The 15,655-nt window shown below is 34.5% G+C and overlaps 1 protein-coding gene across 2 annotated transcripts in view; it reads left to right on the top strand.

The window, feature by feature from the left end:
* RAD18 (RAD18 E3 ubiquitin protein ligase) overlaps positions 1-15,655 on the top strand; it is a 101,865-nt gene that overhangs the window by 42,904 nt on the left and 43,306 nt on the right. Inside the window, exons 8-9 of one of the 2 annotated variants that reach the window (XM_055342659.1) lie at positions 9,604-9,680; positions 10,940-11,000. The exons of the other annotated variant lie outside the window; for it this stretch is intronic. Coding sequence (XP_055198634.1) covers positions 9,604-9,680; positions 10,940-11,000 — 138 coding nt within the window. The remainder of the gene's footprint in view (positions 1-9,603; positions 9,681-10,939; positions 11,001-15,655) is intronic. 2 annotated transcript variants of the gene reach the window in all.

The following is a 15,655-nucleotide window of genomic DNA, read 5'->3' on the forward strand; positions in this document are numbered from 1 at the left end:
ACCTCCTGTATTTCCATTCCCCAGGTCAGTTAGGCTTCAGTAATACCCCAGGTGATGAGGCTCTGTTTAACTAGTTTCCTGTGAGTGCAAGCCTTGTTAAGAGGAAAGTGCCCTGGTATATTTGAAAATGGTTCCTTTTCCTCTCTCCTTGCTTGAAGCCATAGATTTTTCTTCGATATTTACTGTAAGAACCTTGTTGAACTCCTGAAGGTGAATCTCGCAGTCTTGTCTCCTCTACCATCCTCCAACCACAACTGGGTCTCCCTGGGTTTTTTTTTTTCCACTCTTCGAGGTGTCTGCACAGGACTTCCAACAATTAATTAATTACAGTTTAGGTTTTCCCATCTTTTGTACTGTTCCCTGCTGTAGTTTCTGCTTGTAAGTTTCTGCTAAGGTAAGCCATTATTCTCTGTGTTTGTGGGTCTCCACATTCTTGGGGGCATTAGTTTGCCCTATGTCCTCCCCTCTAGTGTGGATCTAAGAAGAATTGCTGAATTTTTAATCTGTTCAGCTTTTAATTTGTTAGGATGGAATGGGAACTTTCAAGCTCCTTCCATGAAGAACTGGAAGTCCATTTCATTTAAATGAACTCATACAAATCTGTGGCCTTCAATGATGAACTTCTTTGATTTAGCAGAATATTTTCAAGGTTATCCATTATCCATTGTTAGCACTACATTCCTTTTTATTGCCAAATATTTCATTGTGTGAATATGTTACTTATATTGCCTATTCAGTCTGGGATTTTCTCTCTTTTGGCTATTGTGAATAATGCCACTATGAATATCCACACACAGATTTTTGTGTGAAATTGCTGGGTTAAATGATAACTGCGTTGTAACATTTTGAGGAACTGCTGGACTGTTTTCCAATGTACTTATAACATTTTACATCTCACCAGCATGAGGGTTCTAGTTTCTCCACATTCTTGTCCTACTTGGTATTCTGTCTTCTGTTTTGGTCATCTTAGTAGTGTGAAATGGTGTGTCATTGTGGTTTTGGTTTGTATTACACTGATTTTTGAATATTAAAGCAATCATTTATCTTTAGCAAGGACTCTTTGCATTTCATCTAAGTTCTTGAATTTACAATTTACTATTCTTTACTAATTTCTTTTTTTTTTCTTAAAGAATATTCTCTAATTTTCTTGTCTGTGGGATCTGTGGTGATGAACTATCTTTCATTTTTGATATTAGAAGTGTGTCTTCTCTCTTTCTTCGCTTCATTGGTTTATCTACAAGTTATCCATTTTATTTATTTTTTCCAAAGAACTAGCTTTCCCTTTCATTGATTTTTTTTCCCCTCAACTTACTGCCTATTTTTTTTTTATTGAATTCTACTCTTATTCTTTTTATTTCCTTCTTCCTGTTTACTTTAGTTTAATTTGATCTTTTTGTAGCTTATTGTGGTGGAAGCCTAGGTAATTATTCGGATTGTTCATTTTTTAATGTAAGTATTTAAAGCTACAGATTTTCCTGTGGGCACTGTTTTACCTGCATCCACAAATGTTGATATGTTTTATTTTCATTTAGTTAGAATATTTTCTCATCCTTGTAGTCATTTCTGCTTTGACTAATGGGTTAGAGAGAAGTGTTTTCAGTTTCCAAATATATGGACATTTCCCATATTTTTTTTTGTTATTTATTTTTAATTTGATTCCATTGAACCAGTTTCATATCATTTCAGACCTTTTACAACTCAGAGACCTGTTTTATAACTCAGCATTAGGTCTTCCTGGTCAGTGTTCCATAAGCACTTGAGTATTTTGCTTTTTCTTTTGGCTTAATCATCTCTAAATGTTATGTAAAGTTGCTTGATAGTATATCAAGTCATCTGTATCCTTATCCTATATTGATGGATTCTGTCAACTGCTGAAAGGATTATTAAAATCTCCAACTATATTTTTCCGTTTTTCCTTTCAATATTTTCAGTTTTCCTTATATATTGAATCTCAATAATTAGGTATATGTGTATTTAGTATTGTTCTGTCTTCTTGATGAATTAACCTATTTACTATAATAAAATCATCATCTTTGTCACTGTCTTTGGTAATATTCCTCATTTCAAAATCTTTGATATGAATGAATATAGCCACTCTTCTTTAAATCCATTGTGTTATTTAAACATTTTTAAAAGCAGTATATGGTTTGGATTTGCTTTTAAAGTATAATTTGATGAGATACACCATTAAGTTTTAAAACTTAAACCATTTTCATCTCATCAAATCTTATTTGGTTGGGTTTAAGTCTATCATCTAGTTTTCGTTTTCTTTTTGTGCTGTTCATTCTTTGTTTTGTCTTCCTTTTTTTGCTTTTGGATTTGGGGTTTTTTTGGTTTTCTATTTTATCTTCACTATCTAGTTATAGGTGTGTTTCTGTTTACTTTCTTTAAATGATTATTCTAAAGTTTACCATGTGTATCTTAAACTTATCAGAGTCTACCTTCAAATAATATTATTACTACTTCATGTATAACAAGTAATTTATGACTTCCATCCTATATTTCATTACTGTCATAGATTTTTCAATATATGTTATGATCCCTATAATACCTTTTACTCTTTTTTGCTTTAAATTGTCAGTTTTCTTCGGGTGCTTGAGTAGCTCAGTCGGTTAAGCATCTGATTCTTGATTTTGACTCAGATCATGATCTCAGGATTATGAGGTTGAGCCCTATGTCACACTCTGCAGTGGACGTGGAGCCTGCTTAAGGATCTCTCTCTCACTCTCCCTCTCCCTCTACCCCACCCATCCCGCTCCACCCCAAAAAAGATAAATTGTCAATTTTCTTTTATAAAAAAAAAATAAAAAATGAAAAAGAAGGTCTGTATGTGCTTACACATTACTATTTCTAATATTTTTCATCTCTTCCCTTACATCCAGGTTTCCATCTGATGCCATTTTCTTTTGGCCTGAAAAACTTTATTTAATATGTCTTGAAAGGAGTGCAGATGTGCTGTTTACAAGTTCTCTCAACTTTTATTTGTGTGAAGAAGTCTTAATTTTGTATTCTTTTTAACTATTTGGAAATACTTCTGAACTTTCAGGAAAGTTGAAACACTGTCAAAGAAAACCACATCAATACCACTTACATGGATTCACCTATTAGCATTTTGCCTTATTTGCTTTATGAATTACTATTACTCTCTGTATATGAGTACATGTATGTACATATTTATAAGCATCTATTCTTTTCTGAAACCATCTGAGAATAAATTGTATAATCTTGATTATTTTACCCCTAAATAGTTAATGTATTTCCTAAGAAAAAGGATGTTCTCTTTTTTTTTTTGCCAAATTATAGTTATCAATTTCAGTGAATTTAACTTTGTTACAATACTTTTATCCATTCTGTCATCTGTGTTCCATTTTCAGCAGTGGACCCAGTAATGATTGTTATGGATTTTTTTTTCCTTCTAGTACAAGATCCAGTTTTGAATCACATATTTCATTTAGTTATAATATCTTTTCCATCTCTTTCTACTTGGAACAGTTCCTCAGTCTGTGTATTTATGATGTTGGTAAAGAATACAGTCTTTGTTTTTTTTAATCCCTCCCTAAACAGAATGTTTCTCATTTTGCCTTTGTCTGATGTTTCCTAATAATTACATTAAGGCTGTCCATTCTTGGCCGGAATACTATATAAGTGATTTTTTTTTTTCATTCTCAGAATATCACATCCAGGGATATTTGACATCATTATGCCCCTCATTTATGATGGCTGGTTTGACCACTTTGTCAATTTCTCCAATGTATAGTTTCCCCCTTTTAGAGACACTTGAATACCATGTAAATATCCTGTACCTCATTAAAATTTTACCCCTCCCTCCCTCCTTTCCTTCTTTCCTTACATTTATTTATTTATTTGAGAGAGAGAGGAGGAGCAGAGGGAAAGGGAGAGAAAATGCTGAAGCAGACCTTCCACTGAGTGTAGAGCCCAACATGGGGCTGGATCCCAGGATGCTGGGATCATGGCCTGAACTGAAATCAGGAGTTGGATGTTCAATCAGCTGAGCCACCCAGGAGCCCTTTACCCCTATATTTAGTATTGTTTGCTAATTTTTACCTGAACTAATCTCTGTGAGAGTTGCAAAATGATGATTTTCTGACTTCAAGATTCTTTCCACATTTGCCAGTTGACATTTGCCATAATTCTGAAAAAAAGAGCCCTCTTTTCCTGTTTTTTTTTCTTCTTTGTTTGTCTGAGTATGGATTCACACATTTATAACTCTTTCCTATCCTTAATTATTTTGGTATTTATGTTTTTCCATTTCGCCAGTGGGAGCCTCTACTTACTGATTCTTGGTCATTGTGACATGCCTCTGCTGATTATGTATATTTATTTTCCATTTTCTGATTTCTAGCATGGAAAGTACCATCAGCCAGCATAACAGGATAATGCAGGCTCATTGTCTGTTTGTCTCTGTCCCAACCCTGGAGTCAGCGATTTCCAGGATTAGGATTCCCACAGATTAGGATCTGTGGTTCTTCTTATTGAACAAACCAAGATATGGCTGTCAGCTTTGCTCATTGCTACTTGGTGCCTTAGCTTCTAGGCTCTTCTAGCAGATGGAGCTTAGGAATATATGCATGCATATAGATGTGCATACACATCAGCGTGTGCACACATATATACACACATATGCCTGTATACTGTATGTATATACACACGTGTAAATCCATTTACCTTATATACATTAGAAATCATGAGAACATACTAATACCCTGGTGCTTGCAGTCCAGCCTCACAGAGTTCTTTACCTTTCTCTATTCCATATTTCCCCCTTTTTTTTTCATGGGGAGAATCATCCCTTCAATAGCATCAGCACATTTACTAATTTGTTCAATTCTGTAGTACATCTAAAATAGTTTTAGAATTGCTTCGTCTATACTACTGCACCACTGCAAAATAGACCTACCTATAAGAAAAAATTCAGGATATTTTTTAGTTCTCTCTCCCAGACTTCTCTCCTCCCTTCTTGGACTGAGGATATGCAGTCAAGTATCATGTTCATAATTTCCTTATTATTTTTCTTCATCGTGAGTTGTTTTTTTTTTACTGAAATACAATGGGGTTCATTTGTTTCACTTAGTTTTTTTTTTTTTTTTTTTTTTTTTAGATTTTATTTATTTATTCATGAGAGACACACAGAGAGAGAGGCAGATACACAGGCAGAGGGAGAAGCAGGCTCCATGCAGGGAGCCTGACGTAGGACTTGATCCCAGGTCTCCAGGACCAGGCCCTGGACTGAAGGCAGCGTAAACCGCTGAGCCACCTGGGCTGCCCCTTCACTTAGTTTCTAATTGTTGTTATTTAGTTGTCCCTTCCACGTATAAGGCATTAATAACTTAATGTAACATTTAAACTATTTTAAGAAGATATATTTTTATAATGGACCACACTGGCTGTCATAAAAGTATTACATACAGTAGCAGTTTTGTTTTCTTTCATTTCAAGAGTGCTCCTAATTGTTGAAGCATTTTTATGATGGTAGCTTTAAAGTTCTTATCAGATAGTTTGAAGATTTGAGGCATCTCAGTGTTAGCAACTGTTGAGTGCCTTTTCTCATTGAAGTTATGATTTTCTTCCTTTTTAAAAAAAAAAATCATTCATGAGAGACAGAGAGAGGTAGAGACACAGGCAGAGGGAGAAGCAGGTTCCCTGTATGGAGCTGAAGGCAGGTGTTCAACCACTGAGGCACTTCAGGTGCCCCTGATTTTCCTGCTTCTTAGTTGACAGATGTTTTTATTGTGTCCTGGACATTTTAACTGTAATATGAGATTCTAACTCCTTTTTAAATATTCTACTTTAGCAGGTTGTCATCCTGTTTAGATTTAGCTTGCAGATCCAGGCCTACTTCTGTGGACTGTGGTTCTAATGATAGTTTAGTTTTCAGAACTCTTGCAGGGTTGTTCTGGTCTGCTTCATTTAATTGCTACCTAGAGGGCACTCAGAAAACCTGGTATTCCATACTGTGCTTCAATTCTCAGACCTTTTGGCTTATTAATTTTAGAATATTTCACATGTGAGTTGGTCAGGAGTGTCTTTAGGATTTCCTATGCAGGCTTAAAGGATGCTTTTCTTCAGGTTTCTTCTCTTTGAGATCCTCACTCCAATCACTAGTTAGGGGGTGCTACTGGTGGGTGAGAGAGAGCGGTATAGATTCCTCACTAGATCTTTACTGGCAGTGTGTTGCTGGAAGAGAAAAGCTTTTCTTCCTCAATCTTCCTGTTATTGCTGATGGGGAGGGGGAGAAGGGGAGTGGAAACCATACTCCACATTTATTTTCCGTTGGTACTTTAGTGCACAGAAAGCATCAGCAGTGTTTAGCTGGAGTAGGTCAGGTATTGTCAGAGTTTTTTGTCTCCTCCTTTCATAGTCCTGTTAGAAAAAAAATTGGTTTCTTGGAGATTTGTGTGTCTGTGTGTAGTGGGGGTGGGGGTAGGGACTGGTTGTTCTGGGTTGCAGGCTTCACCAGTGCCCAGTCTAGGATATATGGAAGATAAAGAGAAAGCCCAGGGAACTCACCATTATATTGTTCCTTAAATTCTGAGGCCCTTAGTCAGCCCATCTTACTCCTACCTTTCAGAGTTCTCTAATAATTGCCTGTCATATTACATCTAAGGGTTTTAGTTAGACTTAGTAATTATATGAGAAGTGAGAAGAGAAATGGGTCTAGTCCATCTTCTTGAGAATTAGATGTTCTTGTTCATTCATTCATTCATTCATTTATTTATTTATTTATTTATTTATTTATTTATTTATTTATTTATTTATAATAGTCACAGAGAGAGAGAGAGGCAGAGACACAGGCAGAGGGAGAAGCAGGCTCCATGCACCGGGAGCCCGATGTGGGATTCGATCCCGGGTCTCCAGGATCGCGCCCGGGGCCAAAGGCAGGCGCCAAACCGCTATGCCACCCAGGGATCCCCTTGTTCATATTTTTAATTTCTGTTCTAGGTGCAGACACATTTAGGATTGTTCGGTTTTCTTAGGGAATTAACCCCTTTATCATTATATAATTTCCCTCTTATTCCTTAAAACATTCATTGTTCTAAAGTCTGTTGTATCTGATATTAATATAACTATTCTACATTTCTTCTCATTAGTGTTTACATGATACATCTCTTTCCATACCTTTATTTTGAACCTGTTTATGTCTTTTACTTAAAGTCGGTTCTTTGGAGGTACCTGGGTGGCTCAGTCAGTTAAGATCTGACTTCAGCTCAGATCATGATCTCAGGGTCCTGGGATTGAACCCCACATTGGGCTTCCTGTTCAGGGGGGAGTCTGCTTGTCCCTCTGTTCCTCACCCTACTTGTGTTCCCTCTTTTGCTCTCTCAGATAAATAAAATCTTAAATAAAATAAAATGGGTTCTTTGCTGAAAGCATATAGTCGCTTGCTTTTTTTTTTTAAGATTTTATTAATTATTTGAGAGAGCGTAAGCATGGGGAGCAGCAGGCAGAGGGAGAAGCAGACTCTGCTGAGATTTTTATTTATTTATTCATGAAAGACACAGAGGCAGAGACATAGGCAGAGGGAGGAGCAGGCTTCTCACAGGGAGCCTGATGTGGGACTTGATCCCCAATCACCCCTGCTTTTATTTTTTTTTAATCTCATTCTCTATTTCTTGTTGCTTTTAGACAATTTGCATCTAATGTAATTATTAATAACAGTTGGCTTTACAGTTAACATCTTGCTAATTGTTTTCTGCTTGCTTGTTCCATCTGTTTTTTATTCCATTTATTTATTTATTTATTTATTTATTTATTTATTTATTGGCTCTCTTTTGGACTGAGTATTTTTTATTGATATAGTTCTACTTTAGGCTTTTTTCTTTTTCAGAAAGTTTTAGTGGTTGACATAGGCACCTTTAAGTATTCACAGTTTCCCTTCAAATGATACACTGTTTCACTTGTAAGAACCTTACAACAATATACTCCCCAATCCCTAATTCTTCCTGTTGTTGTCTTCATGATTTTTACATTTTACCTATGCTGTTAACACAATATATTGTTGTTGTTTTTCCTATAAATAGTTATTTTTTAGAGTAGTTAAGAAAAGTGTATTTTGCATTTACTTTAATTTTTACTATTTCTAGCAGTCTTCGTTTTTTAGGAGAGATAAGAGATAAGTTTAGTGGTTTCACATTTCTTCTGCTTAAACAACTTCATATAATGCTTTTTATAGTATAGGTCTACTAATAATACATTCTTGTTTTTGTTTGCCTCAAAATCTTTATTCCTCCTTAACTTTTGAAAAATATTTCCATTAGGCGACTCCTGGGTGGCTCAGTGGTTGAACATCTACCTTTGGCCTGGGGCCTGATCCCAGGTCTGGGGATCAAGTCCTGCATTGGGCTCCCTGCAAGGAGCCTGCTCCTCCCTCTGCCTATGTCTCTGCCTCTCTCTGTGTGTCTTTTATGAATAAATATATATATATATATATATATATATATATATATATATATATATATATATATATATGACCCCTGGGTGGCTCAGCGGTTGAGTGTCTGCCTTTGGTTCAGGGTGTGATCCCAGGATCCAGGATTGAGTCCCACATCAGGCTCCTTGCAGGGATCCTGCTTCTCCCTCTGTGTCTCTACCTCTCTCTGTGTGTCTCTCATGAATAAATAAATAAAATCTAAAAATATATATATATAATATACATATATATATATGGTATAGAAATCTGGATTAGCAAAGGTTTTCTTCTGTACTTTTAATTCATCACTCCATTGTCTTCTGGCTTGAATAGTTTCTGATGAGAAGCATGATATAATGCTTGATTTTTCTTTAATAATACAGTCTTTTTCTCTGGGTAACACAGATTTTCTGTCGTATATATGTTATTGTATTTTTGTTTTGTTTTTGCATTATGCTTCATGTTGAGTGTCTTGCATTTGTGGTTTGAGGTCTTTTATTATATTTGGCAAATTCTGGCCATTAGGTCTTTAAATATTTTTTCTCATCCCCTTTTTCTTCCTCTTTTGGGATTTTTGTTACACATACGTTAGACTTTTTGATATTGCTCCATAGTTTTAGTGCTTTGTATCTAAAAATGTGAATTTATATTTAGTACATTGGAGTTTGAGTGAATTGGATTCACACTAACAAATTAATTTTCATATTCCATTAGGACTGCTGTTATACCTGTATATTTAAAGGAAAGAGCAAAATTACTGTGCTCTTGTGGTTATGTCTTAAACTGTTCTGCATGTGTAAGAGTTCAGTGTTTTAGTCATCATTTTTTTAATCTTTCATTTTGAGGGACGCCTGGCTGGCTCAGCGGTTGAGCATCTGTCTTTGGCTCACGGTGTGATCCCGGGATCAAGTCTCACATCGGATTCCCTGTGGGGAGCCTGCCTCTCCTTCTGCCTATGTCTCTGCCTCTGCCTCTCTCTGTATCTCTCTCACGAATAAATAAATAAAATCTTTAAAAAAAAACCTTTTATTTTGAAATAGCTTTGGACTTAGAGAAAAAGTATAAGAATGGGACAGGGAGTTCTCATATCATCATCCAGCTTTAGTGTTAACATCTCACATAACCATAGTACAATGATGAAAACCATGTAATTAACATTGTCCTTATTTTAACAGCTGCTGAAATAGTTCAAGAAATTGAAAATACGGAGAAGACTAGGATGCGTCTTGAAGCTAGTAAACTCAATGAAAGCGTATGTTGATGGTCTCTTTCATTATCTGAGTAGAAATGATGGAAAGAAAAATTGAATACTCCAGTAAAATTAAAGCATGCCAGAACTAAATCTTTTTAAATGGGAAATGCCCATTTAATGCATTATAATTTACTTGCAGCTTATTTTTAGCACAAAATTCTGTCACATTTAGCAGTCTTCTAGGACAAAATATAATTTTAGTCCTGAAGAAAAGGCATATGCCTCTTCATCAGGTGGCCTTGATATTATTAGTCATTTCTATACTGGTTGTGTTTGATAAGCTCTTTAACATCTGTTGCCATTAGGCTCTTTGTTAAACTCAGGGGTTGAACTGTATGATCTCTAACATTCTCCTTTAGCTCTGACATTCTGCAGTTCTATGATTATACTGTTGGAGAAATTAAGTAATTGTAATACTTGGTGAGGATTAAGTATCTATTGAGCTTTCTGAGGGAATCAGAGACCTAAAATTCTTCACTATTGCCTTCCTCTAGCTTGATGGTCCAAAACTTGAGGAAAGGATACCAAAGAAGAAAATAGTCATTGTGTCCCATGACACTGGAGGAAGTGTTTTGGGCTCTCTCAAGTAGACTTTTTTCCTAGACCATCGGTAATGTGTCTATAAAGAAAGCTACGACCTTAGGGAAGTAAGTTTATAATCAGATAGTAGAAAAAAATGAGATTTTCGTTGACTTTATCATTACCTATGTGCTAACTATAAGATGCAGACTGTAATGAATCCATCTAAGATTTCTGATTTTTTAAGTCTAAGATTTTCAAAAGTGGAAGTAGAAGTTTAATACACTAAAGTCTTACATTATCATATTTTCTTTATATGTTACCTTTCCAGTAGACTCAGAGAAGGGAGAAGACAAACAAGAAATTCTGCCTTATTAATGATCTGCCAAATGCTCCTTCAGTCTTGTAGTTTCAAGTGTTACTTGTTATATTAATGAATGTGAAAAATTAAATATTGAAAATAGGAATTTAAGTGATGTGTTATACTTCATCTTAGTGTTAATCTGTATATTAGTGTTGCATTTTCTGTAGATTTTAAAACAGTAGTAAAAGGTATAGTAATTATACTATTCAAGGGAAATAACACAGGAATTATTCTTCCTAGGTTTATATAAAATGAGATAAGAGATTATTTTCCCTTATTTTAAACATCCACACTTGAAATTTTAAAGTTCATAGTACTAATTTCTGCTTTTGTCATATTTTGAATTTTTAATTAAAGTTTTTTTGGATTATTTTAGATAATGGTTTTTACAAAGGACCAAACAGAAAAGGAAATAGATGAAATTCACAGTAGATATCGTAAGTTGTGTGGCATTATCTTTATTTACAGAGAACTTGGATTGCAGATTTTCATCTTTAGTAATGTTTTAAAATAAAATTTTATAGTAATGTTTGATAGAAACTTTTCTTGTTTGTATTACTTAAGCAACTGAATTTTAGTTGATTATTCAAAAATGTGATCTTTTTTGTAACTCTATGTGCCTGCTTTTTGATTTCTAACATTCTGCTTTGAGCTGATCACAAAGCACTTTGCAAGATATTAATTAGCTGCTCTCAAAGCATCTCTGTGAAAATAAAATGGAATTAAAAATGGAAACTTTCCTGATTTTACATCCTGTCATCAGGCCACTCACCGGCAACACTTCTGTGAAGAATTTCAGCATTTCTGTAGCTTGCAAATTTGTACCGAAAATACTTTTCATTTTATCATTTATTACCAGCTTCCAGCTTACTTTGTCTTCCTTATTAGGCCTTTGCATATATCTTTTCCAGGGCCAGCACTTTAATGTTTGATCAATTCATTGCTTTGTTGGTTACATTTTTAGTTTAAATTTAAGTGGCTGCCAAACGGGTAGTTTATAAGTATTTGTTGAGTGAGTATTCTACACATTATGTGTTTTAGTTGTGCTAAGAGAATTTTGCTTTCTTCTTTTAGTTCTTAAGCTTAAATGTGTAGGTTCAGCAATAATCTATTTGAAGAGGCAGGAATAAAGTACACGGGTACTAGATACAGATGTGATAGCCTGTGCTTTAGTAGAGTAAGAAAAGAAGCCTAGAGTATTCATGGACCATAGACTGAACAACAGAAATCACTGTTTTCCTGTTGTTAGATAAGTGTGATGGGAGCCTCCTTAATCAGTTTTTGAGAAGTCAACATGATTTTTCTTGAGACAGGAGATCCAGAATAACAAATATCATATCATTACTGAATTGCCAAAAATAGGGCCTGTAAAAATAAGGAAACCAGAAAATTTGCTTGGAGAGAAAGTAATTTTAACCACTAAAAGGATGATATCTAACAATGCCACACTGAGAAAATTGTGGATTAGATTTAGGCAAGAAAGTACACAACTATCTATTGCTTCCCATTTAAATATCTATAAAAAGCCCAACTTTACAAATAGGTTGTATTAAATTAATGCATTTAGCCCTAAAATAAACTTCCGTATCTGATTTAAAAAAATACATGAAATGGACAATTTCCTTAAAAGATACAAATTACTAAACCATATTCAAGAAGAAGTAAATAGGCAAATTGAATTTGCAGTCCCCGAAGAAATGCCAGGTCCAAATGGGTTCACTGGTGGATTCTATGAAATACATAAGGAAGGAAATCATATCAATTCCATTCATATTCTGCTAGAAAATTGGAATAGAAGAAATACTTCCTACCTCATCTTATGAGGCTGAAGTTTCCACAAAACTAAAAACTTGTGACCAGTATTCCTCATGAGCGTGGATGCAAAATCCTTAATAAGATTTTAACAAATTAAATCTGTCAATATGTGTAAAGGATAACATATCATAATCAAGTGGGATGTATCCTAACAAGGCAGAATTGGCTTAATTTTAGAAAATTGATCATTGGGCAGCCCAGGTGACTTAGTGGTTTAGCGCTGCATTCAGACCAGGGCGTGATCCTGGAGACCTGGGATCGAGTCCCATGTCAGGCTCCCTGCATGGAGCCTGCTTCTTCCTCTGCCTGTGCCTCTGCCTCTCTCTCTCTCTCTCTCTCTCTCTCTCTCTCTCTCTCTCTCTGTGTGTGTGTGTGTGTCTCATGAGTAAATAAATAAAATCTTTAAAAAAAAAAAAGAACAACAAAAAAAAAAGAAAATTGATCATTGTAATTCACTGTATTAAGTCACTAAAAAAACACCATGTGATTCTTCAAGTAGATACAGAATAAGCATTTGACAAAATTGAACACCCAATAATAATAAAAACTCTTGGGGATCCCTGGGTGGTTTCAGCAGGTTGGCGCCTGCCTTCGGCTCAGGACGTGATCCTGGGGTCCCGGGATTGGGTCCCGCATCGGGCTCGCTGCATGGAGCCTGCTTCCTCCTCTGCCTCTGTGTGTGTGTGTGTGTGTGTGTGTGTGTGTGTGTGTGTGATGAATAAATAAATAAAATCTTTTTTAAAAAAAATAAAAACTCTTACTAAAATAGAATTTCTTCAATCTGATAAAGAATATCTGCAGAAAACTTAAAACATCATATTTAATGATGAAATAGTAAATACTTGTGGCTGGGAACAAGGTAGAGGTATCCATTCTCATCTCTCGTTCAGCATTGTTCTGTAGGCCTTAAACAGTATGAAGAAGCAGGAGTAAATATTATACAGATTTGAATTGAAAGAATAAAACTTTATATTCACAGCTGACATGATCATCTTTCACAAATAATTTGAATCATAAAGGAAAAAGCTTAAAGAAAATGTGATAAATTATATTTCAGTAGAATTAAACTTTTTTAAAAGGCAAATATGAAATGAAAATCAAGCTACAGATTGAGAAAATACTGTGAAATTTATATTTGACAAAGTACTAGTATCTATATTATGTAAAGAACTCTTAAAATTCAATAAGGCATATGCCATATTTTTTTTAACAAGGGCAAAAGATGTAAACATTCTTCAGCAAAATAGGTATTCAAAAACCAAATAACCACATGTAAATATATGGCAAATCTTATTAGTCTATTAGTCTATAGGTAAATATAATTTTAAATGAACTAATACTACAAAAAATAAATTAAATAAATAAATAAATAAATAAATAAATAAATAAATAAATAAATAAATAAATAAATAAATAAAACTATGTGCTTATCTTAATGGAAAATCAAAAGGAAGGATAATGCCAAGCTGCTGGCCAGGATGTAGAGCAAATGGCAATCTTGTATATTGCTAGTGAGAATACAAAATGACACAGCCACTTAAACAGTTTAGCAGTTTATTTTAAAGTCATATACTTATATATGACCAAGTCATTCTACTCCTAGCTGTTTATCCAAGAGAAATGAAAGTGTATATCCACACAGAGATTTTTGAAATCGGATTTATTGAGATATTTCCAAAAAATAAAATTCATCAGTTGTAATGAACAATTTGAAGAATATTACTGACAGATGTTAGAGCAGCTTATTCATATTATCCTAAACTGAAAACAACTTGAATATCCATAAACACATTGTGAAACATCCATATACAATGGAACCATCCGTAACAATAAAGAGTTAATTCTCAGCATAGAAAACAACATGGAGGGATGTCAGCAACATTGTGCTACAACAAAAGCCAAACTAGAAAAGGCAGCATCTTAAATGGCTCTATATAACGTTCTAGAAAAGGCAAAGATTAGTAACGGAAAGAAACAATTTGTACTGTCAGCTGCTGTGGGTGGAGGAAAAAGATAATGAAGGATGTCTTTGGGGTGACTTAAATCTTCTATTTCATGATTGTGTTGCATGACTGCACATTTAAAAAAAATCAGATTGTTCACTTAAAATTGAAGAATTTTATTGAGTGTAAATTATTTCTCTGTATGATTTTAAAAATTTAGTGACAAGAGTGACATTCTTTTCTTTTTCTGTAAATCTCTGATGGCTTGCTAAATAGAGGACATCTTGATTCTGATACCAGCTTCTTCATTTAAACTGTTGCCATGTGTTGTTTTGGTTAAAGTATATGAAAAGTATCCAGCCTGACGCAGATAGGTAATTAAAAAGAAGGAAGTGTTTCAGTAGATCTTTTAGATAATCATGGATATTCTTGGCAAGTGTTATTTCAGAAAGGCTATTTACAATGGAATTTGAAGTCACAATAATGAAGTTCTTGTACTCTATTGCGTAAGAATCCACTGGTCTGCCTTTGAATGGACCTTTTACCTATGAATGATTTTGTGGCATCATTTGTTCATTATTTGGGAAATACTGACTCACTGAGTTGCAAATGTTTGCATATTTATATAATAGAAAAGTAATAGCATTCCTTAGTTTCACCACTACTCTTACCAGAAAAGCTAAGTGTTGGAAAGCTGTCAGATCATAAATGGTGGATACAAGTTATCCAAAATTCTGATTTTCATTTGAAAGCTATTTTATATTTGGCAGCAGAGAGTGTCACTTGTTTTTCGTGAAGTGATGACTTCCCTCATTCATTTTTGAGAAAATATATTATCCAAGTGTGAATAATCACAATTTGTCTACTGTTCTTTCAAATAAAAGCAATGTTCATTTAAAAAGTGACTAACTGAGCTCATAACTGAAATAATTACACAAGTGCTTCTGCAGGGTACTTTGGGTATGTAGCAGAAGTGTATATTTGTAGTTCTCATTTTACCACTGAAGTTATTAAAACGATATGTACTCTAGGGTCAAAATTTAATAAGATTAATAATTTTATTTCTGCTTCATTTAGGATATTCTTAAGTAAAACTGACTTTTTTCTATTGGTAGTGGATGGCCATGGAGAATACAGTGATTACTGGTACAGTCCAGGGTCACTTCCTTGGCTCATGCTAAGATACCAGTGGTTTTATCCACCATTACTGTTGCACTATCAGTCCTTATGTCAATGTAACAAAAAAAAGGCAAATTAGGGTTTAACCTCATTTGCTCTCTGAAAGTGGCTCAGAGATCTTCAGCTGTCAACGAGTGCACTTGGAATTCTGCTGT

This window comes from Nyctereutes procyonoides, unplaced genomic scaffold (assembly GCF_905146905.1).
Source record: "Nyctereutes procyonoides isolate TBG_1078 unplaced genomic scaffold, NYPRO_anot_genome, whole genome shotgun sequence".
Taxonomy (NCBI): Eukaryota; Metazoa; Chordata; class Mammalia; order Carnivora; family Canidae; genus Nyctereutes; species Nyctereutes procyonoides.